This window comes from Vulpes vulpes, chromosome 15, assembly GCF_048418805.1.
Source record: "Vulpes vulpes isolate BD-2025 chromosome 15, VulVul3, whole genome shotgun sequence".
Classification (NCBI taxonomy): Eukaryota; Metazoa; Chordata; class Mammalia; order Carnivora; family Canidae; genus Vulpes; species Vulpes vulpes.
The window spans coordinates 62,177,448-62,195,221 of NC_132794.1; the positions used below are offsets into that span (position 1 = coordinate 62,177,448).

Consider the following 17,774-nt stretch of genomic DNA (forward strand, 5'->3'; position numbering starts at 1 on the left):
CATTCAAGATCCCTTTGTTCTCAGAATGATAACAACTGTAGTTTGCATCACTATTTAATGAGATTCTCAGGATAGAATTCTTTAACAACATGCTGATAATTGCTACCATATCCCTGGAATTTCAATGTAAATAAATTTGCATCATAATACAATTATTTCACAAATATCAGTGTTTTCCAAATTCAGATTTTATTAGTCTATTTTTTAATTATTTGTAAAAAAAAATTAACAGAAGACTGATACAGTATTAAAATCCTCCATTTATATTTTTTGCTAAGTTCCTCTTTATTCTCTTGAGTTTTTTATTTGATTGTAAGAGACTTCTTTGTCACTCTCCAGTTTCCCTGTCATAATCTCTGAAACTTAAAGTGGACTTACAGCTAAACTGTACTGTGATGTTTCTCAAGTAAAAAAAAAAAAAAAAAATTACAAATCTGGCAATACTATACTAATTTTGCTCTTGGAACAGTTTTGTTTCTTCATCCCTCAGTGACAAAAGAAACATGGTACAGTATAAAGAACTCAACTGAAAAAAATATTTTAGGAATTCTCTATTTTAGCATGATTTTATCATGTTTTATACTTTTTTACATCTTTAATTAGTACATTCCCCTTTCAAAAAGACAAATCTGGGAACAGCTGCTTGCCTTTATATATTAAAACTGCATATTGTTTCAAGGCTATAACACAGGCATGAAAATTAAAAAGAATCGTGTAGAAAATACACAGCAGAGGTTCCATGAGTCCATATTAAATATTTTAAATTTTTTGCAATATGTGACTATAACACTAGATACTTTGCATCTTATTTTTCTAGAAAACAAATCAGTGATACATTAGTGCTCATAAAATGACACTAAGAATTTTTGACAGAAGGGTTAATTAGGTCCTTACTTAATCCAAAGTTATGATAGATATCGAAGTACATCTAGTACTGTGTTTGGGCCAAGCCACTTGATGGTAAAGCAGTTCTGAGGAAGCATGCTTATGTTTATCAAGATTTCAGACACTTTCCATTTTAAGGGTACTAAGAATATCCAAATTACTGCAGTGTGGCTCTGAATCCCCCTCGGCTACTGAGCCCCACCATTCTTATATCCTGTATAACAGGATTCGTCTGCACTTCCTATTTCACATTTAGAGTACCTTCCAAGATACTTAAGAAGTTACATTAATAAATGATGTTGGGCAAGCTCACTACTTATTCTTCTCCTTTACTTTTTAGTCACTATTACCACGAAGACTTATACTGAAGTTTTCAAGTTCACATTTTAGAATCAGGGTTTCTCAAGCACTTGAACAGGGAGAGAGAACTGTGAAAAAAACATATATATATATATCACATATATATATATATCACATAGACTACTAAAATTCCATACAAAATGAGGATTTTTATTTATACGCTAAAGGTTTGCATACAAAATTATTTATTTATTTATTTAAAGATTTTTCTATTTATTCATGAGACACAGAGACATAGGTATAGAGAGAAGCAGGCTCCATGCAGGGAGCCCAATGTGGGACTCAGTCCTGGGACTCCAGGATCACGCCCTGGGCCAAAGGCAGGTGCTCAACCACTGAGCCACCCAGTGGTTCGTTCCCCCTCCAAACGAAATTTAAAGTGCAATTTTTAAAATAATATATATAAAAAATAAATTGAAACTTACTGTAAAGTTTTCATTATGATAATCTAGGTTGTATTAGTGTTCCGGGGATGAACTTTCATTGATTATTCTTCAGTAATTAGATATACTTTTCACAGTTGAGGTTCTAGAGGACTATTAAAAAGATTCTTTTCTAAGCCTTATTAAGAAATTTAGTGCTCTGTCATTTCAGAAAACTAATTCTGCCTTGAATAAGACAGCTCGGCAGAATAAAACTGCTTTGCCTAGTGCCATATCCTCTGGGATTGTGTATTCTTTTTGCTTGAGATACCTCCAGGACAAGATCAGTGGTAATCAATAATGCTTCTCATTTGTTTTTAAGCAGGCAGGAAAATCAATAATATGAGTTGATGTGTAATTTTATTTTAGGGGAAAAAAATAAATAGTTTATTATATGTGCTTTAGTGTTACCAAAATGTTTAAAGAATCAAATAGAAGAAAAAATACATGACTTTATTAGTGGCAGAATATCAAAATAGGCTTCATATAGTTTAGACCTTAATTTTTTTAAGCCGTTTTCCATTAGTTTCATAAGTATTATTTCCTAGATTATCAAGTCCTAGTGGAGAAAACATTGTCTTAAACTTCTTTAGTGCTTCTTATAGTACTGAACAATTCATTTTAGTTAATGGAATAAGATGTGTTCTTAAAAAGAAACAATTTCTTCTACATTTGCTTTCCCTACTCATATAAATCATGAGGCAAACCTAAGAGGGAGACGTGGTTATTTCTATGAATAGGACAGCTAAGTGAAGAACATCTTCTATGGGGGTTCTTGCCATTAATATTCACTAAACAAGAATGTTTCCTAATCATATCTCCATATTTATCTATAGTAAGTAGATATCAGTAGTGTTTACCAGCACTAAAATTGATAACAAATAAACTTTCTCCTAAAAACATTTGTTCTTTTTCTTCCTTTATTTCATGCATATGTGCAAAATCTACCAGTATGTATTCTATAGATAATACAGCTTTAGGGTTGTAATCTACAAAGTTATTTATAGGTCACTTCTATTTTTTAAAGTTAACCGTCTTATAAATGGTAACTAGGTTCCTGGACTATCATAGAAGTCTTCTTTATATTGAAGAAAGAGCCTCTTAAACAGACCTAAATTCAAATTAGTGTTCTACTACTTGTTATCTATATAACATAATTTATATAATAATAAGATTGCAGTAAATATTCACTGAGATGGTACATTTGTAAATATGCTAGTCGATTCTTGATATTTATTCTGATTTTCTCCAACTTTTTATTTTGAAAAGTTAGAAACCCACAGAAAAGGTACAAGAAAAATACAGTGAATGTCCGTATGCTCTTATTGAAGTATCATCAATATTTCACCACATTTGTGCATACATATTCCTTTTCTTTCACTCTGTGTATGAGTTTTATACACAAAAATAAACACACATCTGCTGAATCATTTTCAGAATAAGTCGCCATTTTTCTATTTATTCTTGATCTAGATTGATGCAGTTTTGAATCTGTCACACTTCTCTTTGGATTTAGCCTCTAATTGTCAACCCTCTCTCTAGGGACCTGTCCATTCTCTTTCTGATTTCCAGCATCCTTTCTTACCATAGCCATTGGGAGTTGTAACTCAGCCAGCTTAGATTCAGGGCAGACAGGGTTTCCTGACTTAGGATAGAGTTTGTGCCCAGGAAACAGTATAAAATGTCATTCACCTCATTTTCATTCTTTGTGATCCTTACAATATGCTGGTCTATGGGGAAAGAAAAAAATGAAATTGAGTTTTTTATTTTCACTGGGGCCTAAAACTGTGAAACTCACTTGTACTTAACCCTTATTTACTTCTAGCAACCCTTTGAGTGAATTAGTAATATGTCCTTTATACAAAAGGAAAATAATGCACTAATGTTAGAAAATTTGCCCAGGATCATACAGTTGGGATTTGAACTAAGGGTAGCTAATTCCAAAGCCCACGCTGTTTGTAGGACATCAATGTTTTTATAGACATTCTGCTTACTCTTAAGAATATAAGAATGTGGCAATTGCAGTTCTAAGAACAAAAGGAATTGGCTATGGATAATTCACATCATTTCAATCAACAAAACTAATGTAATGGACTTCAATCCTGGAAGAAAAACAACTTCTTTGTGTCCGAAGATCATGGACAGAAAATCTAAAGCATACTTCAGAATTTTAGAGAACAAAATGTCTCTTACAATTTCGAAATCATCATGAAAGATGAAACAATCCCATGTCATCGCTGTGTCTTAGCAGCGTGCAGTGACTTTTTCAGGGCTATGTTTGAGGTAAACATGAGAGAGAGAGACAGTGTGAGCATCACCATCACCGATCTGTCCTCCAAAGTGGTGAAGGCATTCCTTGACTATGCCTATACTGGGAAAACAGATAACAGATGATAATGTGGAATGTTCTTCCAGTTGTCCTCATTCCTTCAAGTCTCCTTCCTAGCCAAAGCTTGAGGTGACTTTTTTTTTTTTTAAGATTTTATTTATTTATTCATGAGAGACACAGAGAGAGAGAGAAAGAGAGAGAGAGGCAGAGACACAGGCAGGGGGGGAAACAGGCTCCATGCAGGAAGCCCAACATGGGACTCAATCCTGGGTCCCCAGGATCAGGCCCCAGGCCAAAGGCAGCGCTAAACTGCTGAGCCACCTGGGCTGCCCTTGTAGTGACTTCTTAATAAAAAATAATAACCTTGTATTAAAAAAAAAGAATATAAGAATGTATATTCCTATTCACCATTTAGATTATTTTATGCCTCTATTAGTCTTTATTATATTTTACTTCTTTGAAGAAATAATTCACTGGCTACATTTTACTCATCTGAAAGTTTTTTCTGTCTTTATTGTGCATATTAGATAGACTTCTTCACCATTCTGCTAACTTAGTCCTTTGTCCCTCCACCAAAACATTATATAAGAGGAGTTGATAAACATTTTCCAAAAGGGGCTAGATAACTAATATTTAAGCTTTGCTCACCTTACATTCTCCATTGCCAACTACTTACCTCTTACTGTAGCATAAAAACAGTCATAGCCAATACATAAATGAATGAGTGAGACTATGTTCCAATAAAAGTATTTTCAGAAACGGGCCCAGTTAACCCACAGGTCTTGGTTGTTGACTTCTAATGTAAATCATCATCTTATTTGCCCATGAGAATTTATGTGCTGGGGAAATGTTGTAAGGAGCACTGTTAAGAGACCTATGAATGCCCTTCTCCTGTCGGTGTTTGTATATATGTGTAAAATGGTCAGTTTCTTTTGTGCCTTCTACATGAAAATGCACATAATGAAAGAAATACAGCAGATGCCTCAATTTTCAGCATCCTGAAAATAAGTTTTACACTGAGCAAGGAACATCTTAGTGAAAGACTAGTGATGTTTAGGGGAAAATTTCAAGGTACATGACTCCTGCCCTCAAACATGTTGGTAATAGGTTCCATCTAGCATACTATGAACCATATTCTGATTGCTATTTGAGGTATGTTGAGTGTGCCTAACATGGGCAAAAAAGAAAGACAAAGCAGGAGTGACAATGGAAATTTCAGTGTAATGTAGGAGACTTGATGATTCCTGGGTCACACTACTCACACAAATAACAAAATCAGGAGATTCCATGCTAATGGTTTGTTATAGAAATAATATTTGTGTTACTTATATTTTCTCAATTTTGACATTTCTTTTGGAGACTATTATCTTAAAGGGGACTGCTTCTCCTTTGTGTCTAATAATCACACCTTCATTTTCCAACCTGATGAACTTCATATCTGTTGGAATTTGTGCAGTAAACACTAAATAATTGGTACTGTGTAGTCTTTATATCTATATATCTATATCTATATCTATATATATATATATAGTCTCGTGTTTGAAATCATGAAATCATCTTTTCCTCACTTTTCTCCTTTATAAAGGAAGATACCAACTCTGTTCAAAAAATAATTTACCTTTTGATGAGTATGAGTTTTCATGATCATAAGCATTTCTAAAAGATATAATGATCTTTGGTTTAATACATTGATTACTTCATATGTGCTCCAGCATTGTTGAATAGGCCCTTTTTAAAAAACTGAAATATCAAAAGAAAATGAAAAGATAGTATAGCAAAACATTATATACAGTAAAGACTGTGATCAGAGAAAAATTTAAAGTTGTAAATGCCTGCATCAGAAAAGATCTCAAAACAGTAGCCTAACTTTGTACCATAAGGACCTAAAAAAAGAAGAGCAGACCAAACTGAAAGCCAACAGAAGGAAGGAAATAATAAAGATTAGAGCAGAAATTTTTAAAAATAGAGAATAGAAAAAAACCATAGAATCAACAAAATCAAAAGTTGGTTCTTTGAAAAGATCAAAAATTGACCTTCAGCTAAATTGACTTAAAAAAAAAGAGAGTCCAATCACTAAAATAGAAATGAAAATAGGGAATATAACTTACCAACCTTACAAAGATAAAAAAAATTATAAAGGAATGCTATGAATAATTGTATGCTAACAAATTAGACAACTTAGGTGAAATGGAGAAAGTCCTAGAAACATACACACCCTGAAAACTGACTGAAAAAGATAGAAAATCTAAACAGCTAAAACAAGAGATTGAATCAGTAATAAAAACTCTTCTAAAAAGAGAAGTCTAAATACAAATGACTTCACTAATGAATTCTACGAGTCATTTAAAGAAGAATTAAACACCATTCCTTCTCCAACATTCATTCTGTGAGGCCAGCATTACCCTGAATATAAACCAGACACCGATATCCCAGGAAAAAGGAAGCTACAGATCTATATCTTTTTTGTATGTATTTTTTTCTCTTTTTGTATGTTAATGTAAAAATCCTTTACAAAATAGTAGCAAGCTAAATCCGGCAGCATATTAAAAGGAATATACAGCATGACCAAGTAGGTTTTATCTCAAGAGTACAAGGGTAGTTCAACATACGAGAAGTGATCATTGTAATTTATTAATAGAATAAAAGGAGAAAATCATCTGATCATCTTAATCAGTGCAGAAAAAAAGCATCTGAAAAAATCCAACACCCTTTCATGATAAAAACACAAGTTAGGACAAGGAGGAAACTTCTTCTACTTGATAAAGGTTATTTGTGAAAAACCTATGTCTGATGTCATGCTCAATGGTAAAACAATGAAAGCCTTACCCACTAAGATTGAGAATGAAATGGTGCGCATCTGGCTATCTCAGTCAGAACATGTGACTCTTTTTCTCAGAATTAGGACTTTGAGTCCCATGTTGGACATAGAGATTACTTAAAAAAAAAAAAAGTGAGAACAAGACAAGGATGTCTACTTTCACCACTTAACATTGAACATTTTACGAGTTTTTCTGTTTGTTTTTTGTTTTTTTAAGAGAACATGAGCAGTGGGGGAGGAGCAGAGAGGAAGACTCTTAAGCAGGCTCCATGCCCAGCTTGGAGTATGACATGGGGCATGACCTCACAACTCTGAGATCATGACCTATGCCAAAATTAAGAGTCAGACATTCAACCAACTGAGCCACCCAGGCACCCCGAATATTTTACTATAAGTTCTAACCAGAGCAATTAGGCAAGAAAAAGAAATGAAGACATCTAAATTGGAATGAAAGAATTAAAACTTTCCCTATTTGCAGATGGTGTGATCTTACATATACAGAATCCACAATAAAACTATTTGAGCTAATAAATGAGTTTACCATAGTTGCAAGTTCAAAATCAATACACAAAAACTAGTTGTATTTCTATACACTAATAATGAACAAACCAAAAATAAGTCACCAACTCCATTTAGCATCCAAAAGAGTAAAATACCTAGGAATATAACTACAAAGTGTAAGACTTACATACTAGAAACTACAGAGCATTGCTGAAAGAAATTAAAGAAGACCTAAATAAGTGGGAAAATATTCAGTGTTCTAGGAGTCAGAAAACTTAATATATTTAAGATAGCAATACTACTGAAAGCAATCTACAGATTCAGTGTAATCCCTATCAAAATTCCAATAGTATCTTCTTACAGAAATGGAAAAGCTGATTCTCAAAGTTATGTATAATTTCAAAGAACCCCACATAGCCAAAACAATATCGAAGAAGAGTAAATTGGAGTACACACTCTTCAATATCAAAACTTTACTACAAAGCTACAGTATAGAACTGGCATAAGGCAGACACATAGGCAAAAGGGATAGAATTGAGAGTCCAGAAATAAACCCAAGTATTCATAAGCAATTGATTTTCAACAAAGGATGCCAAGACCACTGAATAAGAAGATACTATTCTTTTCAACAAATGGTGCTAGCATAACTGGATATCCACATTCAAAAGAATAAAGTTGGACCCTACCTTCTACCATATACAAAACTTAACTCAGTGCATCAATGATATAGGTAAGAGCCAAAACTGTATACTCTTAGAAGATATAAGAGTAAATCTTCATTACCTTGGCTTTGGGAGTAGATTCTTAGATATGACATCAAAAGCACAACAAAAGAAAAATATACGGTAAATTAGACTTCATCAAATTAAAAATTTGTGTTTATCCAAGAACATTAAGAAGTGAAAAGACAGCCTACAAAATGGGACAGGCAAGTCACATGTCTGATAGTGTCTAGTATTCAAAACATAATGTATTAAAATTCTTAAAATATAACAGTAGAAACATAACCCAATTCAAAAATGTTCAAAGCACTTGAATTGATATTTTTCTAAAGAAGATATACCAAAAAGGCCTTCAAGCCCATGAAGAGATACTCCGCATCATTAATCATTAGAGAAATGTGAATCAAAACCACAGTAAGATACTTAACACCCACAAGGATGCCTATAATTAAAAAAAAAAAATTAAAAGTAACAAGTGTTCGTATAATTAGAATCCTCATACATTTCTGGTGGGAATGTAAAAGGGCACAGCCATTATCGAAAAACAGTTTGGAATTTCCTTAAGGGAAGCCCAGGTGGCTCAGCGGTTTAGCGCTGCCTTCAGCCCAGGGTGTGATCCTAGAGACCCAGGATCGAGTCCCACGTTGGGCTCCCTGCATGGAGCCTGCTTCTCCCTCTGCCTGTGTCTCTGCCTCTCTCTCTCTCTCTCTCTCTCTCTCTCTGTGTGTGTCTCATGAATGAATAAATAAAATCTTTTAAAAAATAAAAAATATATATTTAAAAAAAAACGAAAACAGTTTGGAAGTTCCTTAAAAAGTTAAACATAGGGACCCCTGGGTGGTTCAGCGGTTTAGCACCTGCCTTTGGCCCAGGGCGTGATCCTGGAGTCCTGGGACCGAGTCCCACATTGGGCTCCCTGCATGGAGCCTTCTCCCTCTGCCTGCATCTCTGCCTCTCTCTCTCTCTCTCTCTCTCTCTCTCTCTCTGTGTCTCTCTCATGAATAAATAAAATCTTAAAAAAAAAAAAAAGTTAAACATAGAATCACCACATGACCCAGCAATTCTCCTAAGTATTCCTCAAAAGAATTCAAAACAGGGATCCCTGGGTGGCGCAGCGGTTTGGCGCCTGCCTTTGGCCCAGGGCATGATCCTGGAGACCCAGGATCAAATCCCACATCGGGCTCCCAGTGCATGGAGCTTGCTTCTCCCTCTGCCTGTGTCTCTGCCTCTCTCTCTCTCTCTGTGTGACTATCATAAGTATATAAAAATTTAAAAAGAATTCAAAACAAATACTCAAATACCCATACACAAATGTTCATAGCAACACAATTCACAACAGTCCAAATCTAGAAACAACCAAAATGTCCCATCAATGAATGAATGAATGGATAAACAAGCTGTAGTATATCTATGCAATGGAATATTACTCAGCCCTAATAAGGAATGAAGTAGTGATACAAACTACAGCATGGATGTATTTCAGAAAACATACGAAGTGAAAGGTCATTACATATGGTTCCAAATTATATAAAATATTCAGAGTAGGTAAATTCATAGAGATAGCAGATTCATTGTTGTAAAGACTAGAGGAGGGGATCCCTGGGTGGCTCAGTGGTTTAGTGTCTGCCTTCAGCTCAGGACATGATCCTGGAGTCCTGGGATCGAGTCCCACATCAGGCTCCCTGCATGGAGCCTGCTTCTCCCTCTGCCTGTGTCTCTGCCTCTCTCTCTCTCTCTCTCTCTCTCTCTCTGTCTCTCATGAATAAATAATAAAATAAAATCTTTAAACAAACAAAAAAGACTAGAGGAGGGAAAGAATGGAAGTTAACTGTTTAATGGGTTAGGGTTTCCTTTGGAGGTGATGAAAATGTTCTATTAACTAGATGATGATGGTCACATAACATTGTGAATGTACCAGATGTCACTGATTGGAAACTTTGAAATGGTTAATAGTATGTTTTGTGAATTCTAGCTCATTTTTTTAAGCTGAAACAACCAAAATTGCTTAAAATCATTAAGTAGTGTGATAAACTGAGAGTTTTTCTTGATTATTAGAATGGAGGCAGGAAGTGGGCGACTGTGACTGGTGTTACAAAGTTCTACTGACTCATTCAGACCACAGCTGAGGTTTTTTCTCAGTACCTCTGTGATAATCAGTAGCTCAAAGGACAGCTACTCAGAGTATGATGATGGCAGGCATTAAATATGGAACAGGAGGATAGTCTATGTATCAGAGGAATCACAGCTCTTTTCACCTGAGAGCATCCTCTCAACTGTCCAGCACCCTTTCCAGTTGAGGTCTTTTTCCCTCAGCTGCCAGAAAACTTAAAACCAAAATCTGCCAAAATGACTTCATTAGCTTTATCTTAGGGTCACTGGTTTAGTAGGTCAGGGCTGCTGAATCTCTGGATCTCAGTGAAGCACTTGACAAAGTCTCATGTTATCGTAGCATACCATAGGGATCTCTTCAGCCTTGTCATCCTAATGTCTTTGGGGTTTTTTAATACCATTTTTTATGCCCCAATACTAGAAAGGCTAGCAAATGCATTGGTTGACAGACTCAGAATCTTAAAAAGGCAGAAATGAAATATTATAATGGATAAAATATAACAAGATAAATTTTATCAGGTAAATATTAACTGTTGTACTTGGGACCAAAAAAACACAAGGAAACTGTTGGAGGGCCAGGACTTAATAGCAACATATGCAGTAAAAAGTAACAGCATGTAATCACTCCTAACCTCTTAATATGAGCTAGCACAAATGGGTTATTTAAATGCAGTGTTGAAAATGACTTTGCACTAATCAGGCCACATCTGGGGCATTGTCATCCATTCTGTTTTACAAGACACTTTGACAAACTGATAATAAATCCAGAGGTTTTAGAGGTTTTATGTCAGAGATGCTGAGGATTACTTTCAAACTCGTGCCATGAGACACAGTTGAAGAAAACAGGAATGGCTAGTCTTGACAATATTGGCAGTCTTCAAACAAATAAAGCTATCCTTTTTTTTTTAAAGATTTTATTTATTTATTCATAGAGAGAGAGAGAGGCACGGAGACACAGGCAGAGAGAGAAACAGGCTCCATGCAAGGAGTCCACGCGGGACTCAATCCTGTGTCTCCAGGATCACACCCCGGGCTGCAGGTGGCGCTAAACCACTGCGCCACCAGGGCTGTCCCAAATAAAGCTATCCTAAAAGAAAAAAGAAAAGGAAAAAAGAACAGAATTGGCCGCCTTGTATGGTCATGAAAGCATTCAAGCAAAGACTTGGTGGCCGTTTTTCATCAAGAAAATATTCTTGATGACTAAAGGGTAGAACCACATAGTAACTAAAGTATCTTGTAACCTTAAGGTTGTATAGATCTGAACAATTACTAGAAAGCAGGCAACGTGAAGATAGGAAAAAAGAAAATGTAGGTTTAAACTAATGGTGTAATAGAACTCAAAAAATTATATGAATCTGAATTGAAAACATTATGGAAGGTACTAGCATCTTCTGAATAACTATCTGATTAAGAAGTGATGATATTTTCAGGTTTGGATTAGTATCAGTGGGAAGATAACTTGTTTCCTTGGCTCTGTTTTATAGTCTAGTCTCCTGAGACAAGATTTAGGGCTTGGAAGCCCCGCACAGCTGTCTTCTTCAGGAAAACCTGGAACACCATACTACTCATTCTCTGCCACAAGTTCCAGGAGAAGACCACTCCATGACTCTGCAGCACTTGGTAAGTGTGTTGTACAACAAATCCTATCTTCCAGATTTTTTTTTAACCTCTTAGTCTTCTGGCTACACTCTTATTTAGTAGAAATTTGGTTTCTTATGTATGATATTGATATTAGAGCTTATTTGCATAAAAATGTATCAGATATTTGATAAACAATCACTTTAATAGTCTTGTTTGGTCACCATAAGAGGAACTAAATAGTGGAAAATGGGACTAATTTTTCCTATTATAATAAAAATAGCATGTGGTAATATTCACACCTTATTTTTTACTAAGATTGATATAATGCTAAACAGTTTACAATGTGGTTTTATATACTTTCTCATCTTGTTGGTCCAACAGCCCTGCTGGTCAGTAGATGTAATACTAGATTTAACATAAAATGAGGATCAAGAGGACACATTCTTATAATTAGTAGATGGTTTACCGAAGATAAAATTTAAGATTTTCTGACTCCCTGTCCAGTGTTCTTTGTATATTTGTTCTTCTACGCCCCATTTTTAAAAAATTTGAGGTAAAATCAATCATATTAAATTTTTTTTTTAATTTTTATTTATTTATGATAGTCACAGAGAGAGAGAGAGGCAGAGACACAGGCAGAGGGAGAAGCAGGCTCCATGCACCGGGAGCCTGATGTGGGATTCGATCCCGGGTCTCCAGGATCGCGCCCTGGGCCAAAGGCAAGCGCCAAACCACTGCGCCACCCAGGGATCCCAATCAATCATATTAAAATGTGCAATTCAGTGATATTTCATATATTCACAACGCTGTGCAGCCATCATCTCTGTTCTCGTTCCAAAGCATCACCTCAAAAAGAAATTCAGTATCTATTAAGTTTTGAACCCTCATTTTCCTTAGCTTTCTTCGTTTATGCCTTATACATAGCCTCGCCAGGCTAGTCTGTTTTGTATTGCTGCTTACAGCAAGCCTCAGGTGTACACACTGGCACCTTATCCAACAATATTTAAATGTGAGAATTTTTGGTGATCCCTAACAAGGAATTCTTTACACAAGAAAATTGAAGTGGTACAGGATGTCTATACCAAGGGTAGGCCGGTTTCTGAAATAAATATAGCCCACTAAAAGAAAGTATGTCATAATTATCTATTCCACAAATATTTGTTGACTGCCTCCAATTTATAGATCTACCTTCTGTCACACGTAGATTTTTGTGAAGTAGCCCTCATCCCTGGGCCTAGAGTATGCTTGAGTATAGAAAAGGGCAATGATGGTCATGTTTGGCATAGAGAGCTCTAACTAGATGTACCCACCTCTCAGCATTATAGGTTACTTAGTATGTGTAATAAAGTAAGCCCAGATGGTTTAGAACAGTATACTGTTTAATATTAAATGATAAATTGTGGGCACCTGGATGGCTCAGTGGTTGAACGTCTGTATTTGGATCAGGGCATGATCCTGGGGTCCTGGGATCTAGTCCCACATCAGGCTCCCCACAGGGAGCTTGCTTCTCCCTCTGCCTATGTCTCTGCCTCTCTCTGTGTCTCTCATGAATAAATAAATAAAATTTTAAAAAGAAAAATGATAAATTGTAAAGCATCTTTTCTCCATCTTCACCTTTATTTCCCACCACATGAGTTAGAGTAGGAACATTCATTTGAGGCTAGATGTATCAGTTTACCCTAGAGAAATATGTTGTTAGTATCTATGTGAGCACATACTATGACATAAGATGCTAATATGGACCAATATACTATTACTAAAAGTTCAGGGAGAAAATAAACTGTTGATTCACTAGGAATTGGGGTGGGGGTATAAAAACTCAAGTTTTCCAGAAATTAAAACTTATATTTTCTTCATTTTCATTTTGATTATGATAGTGATAGATACTGTTATCTCCTCCATGCCAAGTATATATCTTCACAAAAATTTTGTGATGTTGTAATATTAACCTCCTGTTACAGATGAGGAATCAAGACTGAGGAAGCTAAGCAACTTAGCCAAGGCTTGGTACCCAGGCAAGCCTACTCATTTCCTATATGAATACCACTTAGTAGATTATTATTCCATTCTCTCTCTTTTTTTTTTTTAAGATTTAATTTATTTATTTGGCAGAGAGAGAACACAAGCAAGGGGAGTGGGAGAGGGAGAAAAAGGTTTCCTCCCGACCAGGGAGCCCAACACAGGGCCGGATCTCAGGACCCTGAGATCATGACCTGAACCAAAGGCAGATGCCTAACTGACTGAGCCTCAAGTGCCCCTATTATTCCATTCTTCATTGTTATTTCTCAGTCAGCCACTCTTCCTTGGCATTGCAGTTATTCATAAAATCTCAGTCGAAAGGACTTTGGAGATTATCTATACCTACCTCAGTATCTTAAGCTGCTTAGATACTTCATGAAATCAGCATTCTACAAAACAGTATCAAGCTATCTATAATATTTTGCCACAGAATTTAATATAAGCATAGTAATAATGGCTAGATTTATTGTCACTCTCTGTCAGGCACTGCCCCGAACATTTTTCATGTATTATCTTTATTTCAATAACTCTAGGAGGTATTAACCCCTTTTTACATCTTAGGTAACTGAAGCTCAAAGAGGTTAAAAGTAACTTGCCCATGTTCACATAGCTGCTGTTATTTGGAACTGCTGAAATTAGGAGCTGAAATTTGAATCCAGCCAGCTTACTCTCTTAACTATTAGATTTTGCAACCCCTCAAAAGTGAACTATGAATCTCAATTAATGATTTTGAATACAACATTATGTATGTAATTGTATAGTGGCAGCCAAATGATGAGATAAAAATATAAAAGTGGTTCAGTCAGTTAAGCAGCTAACTCCTGATTGCAGTACAGGTCATGATCTCAGGGTTGTAAAATTGAGCCCTGTGTCATGCTCCTCACAGGGCATGGAGCCTGCTTAAAATTCTCTCTCCTTTTCCCTCTGCCCCTCTCCCTTTCTAATTAAAAAAAAAGAAAAGAAACATTTCTATTCACATAGGAAGTATAAACTGCCCAAAACTAAATAGCAACATCGTCTGCTAGTAATTAATCCAAAATAGATTAATGAGCTCCAAACTGATAGGAGCAGTTCTCCTGGTCTAATAGAGTGTGGCTTTTTTTCAAAAGATACTATATTTATTAGTTGTGAAGAGTTGGGTTCTAAAAAAGCCTCACAAAAATTTTCTTCTAAGTTTTTTAAGTATAGAGTGTGCCAGATGTTGTTTATCTTTGGCACTTTTGTTTTAAGGAAATATAGGCTGCCTCTTGGCGTAGAGACTTAGATGGTAATGAATGCTTTTTGCCCTTTTTATTGTATAAAATTTTTCCACATGCTACTTATAAAGTTGCTCTTTTAACTTTGCAGCCTCCTAGAATATAAATTATAAGATGCCCAGCCCTAATTAAAAAAATGAATTTCATTCTTTATTAAAGAGCTGTGTCTTACAATGGCATATAATTTATGACCTAGGAAAATATCATGCTTGTTTAAGTCTCATTTTTGCAGTTTGTAAAATAGTATACTTTACATCAGCCTTCTTAAAAGTGGACCCCTCTGAAAAATCCTGAATTTCATCCATTTGTGTAAGATTGGAATGCTGCACTTTACCACCTTTTTTTTTTTGTATAGTAAATAAGATGGACAAATTTTAAATTTTAAGTTTTACAGATAAGAAAATTAAAGTAACAAGTAAAGCTGGTTAAGTATCTATGAAAAGACTTATGTTCTCATTTGAATCAATAAATGATATATGTCTTACAAAGAAATAGAGTTTCTCTAGTTATTATTTGTAAATACTATAAACATCCACGGATAAATTCCATAATAATTAGTGCTGAATTGGTGGTTTTAACCACACATTGCTAAACAGTAAATGTTCCTACAGAATACAAGGTGACATTGTATATGACAGTGCCTGTATTTAATTGTTTATGTAGAGTTTCTCCAACGTGATTATAGCTATAATTTTTCATTTATTAAATTTGATTTCAGATTTTTAACATAGTAAGTTATAGCATAGCATTCACTTTCAGTCTTTTTAATGTGATTTTTAAACCTAGTTTTTCATGTGATGTGGATACTAAATTTGCATCTCTTAAGCAGTTTTATTATTAGAGTGACCTGTTGCACCAAATGCCCCTCTGCAACTGAAAGTGAGAAATGTGATATAAAGTGCCTGGTATGGAGCCTCCCACGTAATGGGTACTTAAGAAATGTTAATTCCCTTTCTTCACACATGCTTATTGGTTTGTTACTTTATTTTACTTTATTTGCTTTCTTCTTCCTAAACTTACATGTATGTATTTCAGAATATATCACTTCATTAGGAAAACTGTTTTGCCCAGGAACCAATTAAGAAGGATGAAGCCCCCATCCCTATATGCCCTTGCTTATTCCTAAATATTGGAAAACAAGATAAGCTTTAAAAGGAAAAATTCTTTCCTGTTCACTTGAAGTCTGACCTCTTCTAATATAAATGCTGATGAAATATATTTTCCGTATGCAGATCCTTTGCAAGCAAAGAAAGTCAGAAAGGTGCCTCCTGGTTTGCCTTCTTCAGTAAGTACCCATTTTTTTACTTTGTGGTAAACAAACCGATTTCAAGTATTCAGTATTTGCTGGCTGTAAGGATATATTCAATTGGTGTCAGCAGGCACACGCACACTTCACATAGTAACTGTTCACTGTTCAGCGGAGTCATTGATTGAGATAAATCCACATTTAATGTTAGGTTTTTAGATATCTCTGCAGTAATTTGTAGCTTACTCATATGCTGTTACTCCATGTCCCTGTCATTTGAATTCCCCTCTTGGGAAGAGGGCTAGGCCGGTAGCTGTCAAAGAAGATCTCCTGTACAGGTCTTTTGATGTTTAATTAGTCATTATGTTGCTGAACAGGAGGACAGACAGAGATTAATAGCTGAGAATCTTAGAAATTTACATTTGTAATAATCCCAGTGGAGCTAAAGACATTAAGATTCGGAGGACATGTTCGGCTCAGCTTGCCTCAGTAGGACTGAAGTTATTAATATGCATAAATCACCGAGTCAGATGTTCATTGTGAAGCCCTTGTGGATTTTAAAGCCTTCATTAAGCCTTTCCTAACTTCAGCCTAGCATCAGGAAAGCTTTCAAGCAACTAGTTTGTTGATCCCCCTTTGCTCAAAAAATGTATCCTTTGAGAATAAAGAGCTTTCATGAAGAAGGTTGGAAAGGTTTGGTGAACAATCATTAATGGCCATGATAATCTAATGCTGTAGGGGTGTTTGTGCTATTAAATATACTTTATTCTTTTAAAGAGTAAAAGTATTTGTAAATGAACCTACATCATAAATCCACCTACATTTTAAAAATCTCTCAGTGTGAAAAGGGAAAAAAATTTTTCCCCTTTCCCTTTGCTTAGAACAAACGGGAAGTGGGGCTTTTGGATTGAGGCCCCATGCCTTGTAGGGTACATCTCTTTGTTGTGTAAATGATGTTGGGCTTTTATTTGGCAGTACTTAACACATGGGCGCAGGTGCTGCTGGATGAGTCAGAGCTCATCGAAGTATACACTGAATGGAATATCCGGCTTGGCAAGTAGTAATCTAGAAGGAGCAGCATGGGTCTGAGCTTTTTATTTTTTATTAAGTCTGAAGTAGAGATATCATCTTTTTGGTTGTTTGCCTTCCTTCTTTCCTGTGTTCTTCCCCTGCCTTCTCTTCCGTGTGATACATGAAAACTCAAATTTGAAATCCTCTTTGAAACTCAGTTCCAGATGGATTGGAGTTTTATGCAGCCTAGGGCAGCTGTGCTCTGAACCTGCAGCCTACCTGGAAGGTTGGATTGCAGCTGCAGGCATTCTTAAAAGCTTTTGCTTGCATAAGCACTTGGGCCACTAGAGGCTGAATAGCTGCTTGATAAACAAAATGAACACAATGCCTCAAATCATTATTCCCGAAGACAGGAATTTTTTTTCAACAACAGCTAAAAATAGTTGGGCAATTTACATTTTAACAGTTGTGTGCTGTGCAGGGGTAGGTGGTTCAACACTGTAACAGATGATTTC

At 35.6% G+C, this 17,774-nt stretch overlaps 1 protein-coding gene across 18 annotated transcripts in view; it reads left to right on the plus strand.

The window, feature by feature from the left end:
* TCF12 (transcription factor 12) overlaps nt 1–17,774 on the plus strand; it is a 368,612-nt gene that overhangs the window by 270,024 nt on the left and 80,814 nt on the right. For all 18 annotated transcript variants that reach the window (XM_025998239.2, XM_025998306.2, XM_072738610.1 and 15 more), the window contains 2 exons: nt 11,631–11,766; nt 16,235–16,287. In XM_025998239.2, coding sequence (XP_025854024.1) covers nt 11,631–11,766; nt 16,235–16,287 — 189 coding nt within the window. The remainder of the gene's footprint in view (nt 1–11,630; nt 11,767–16,234; nt 16,288–17,774) is intronic.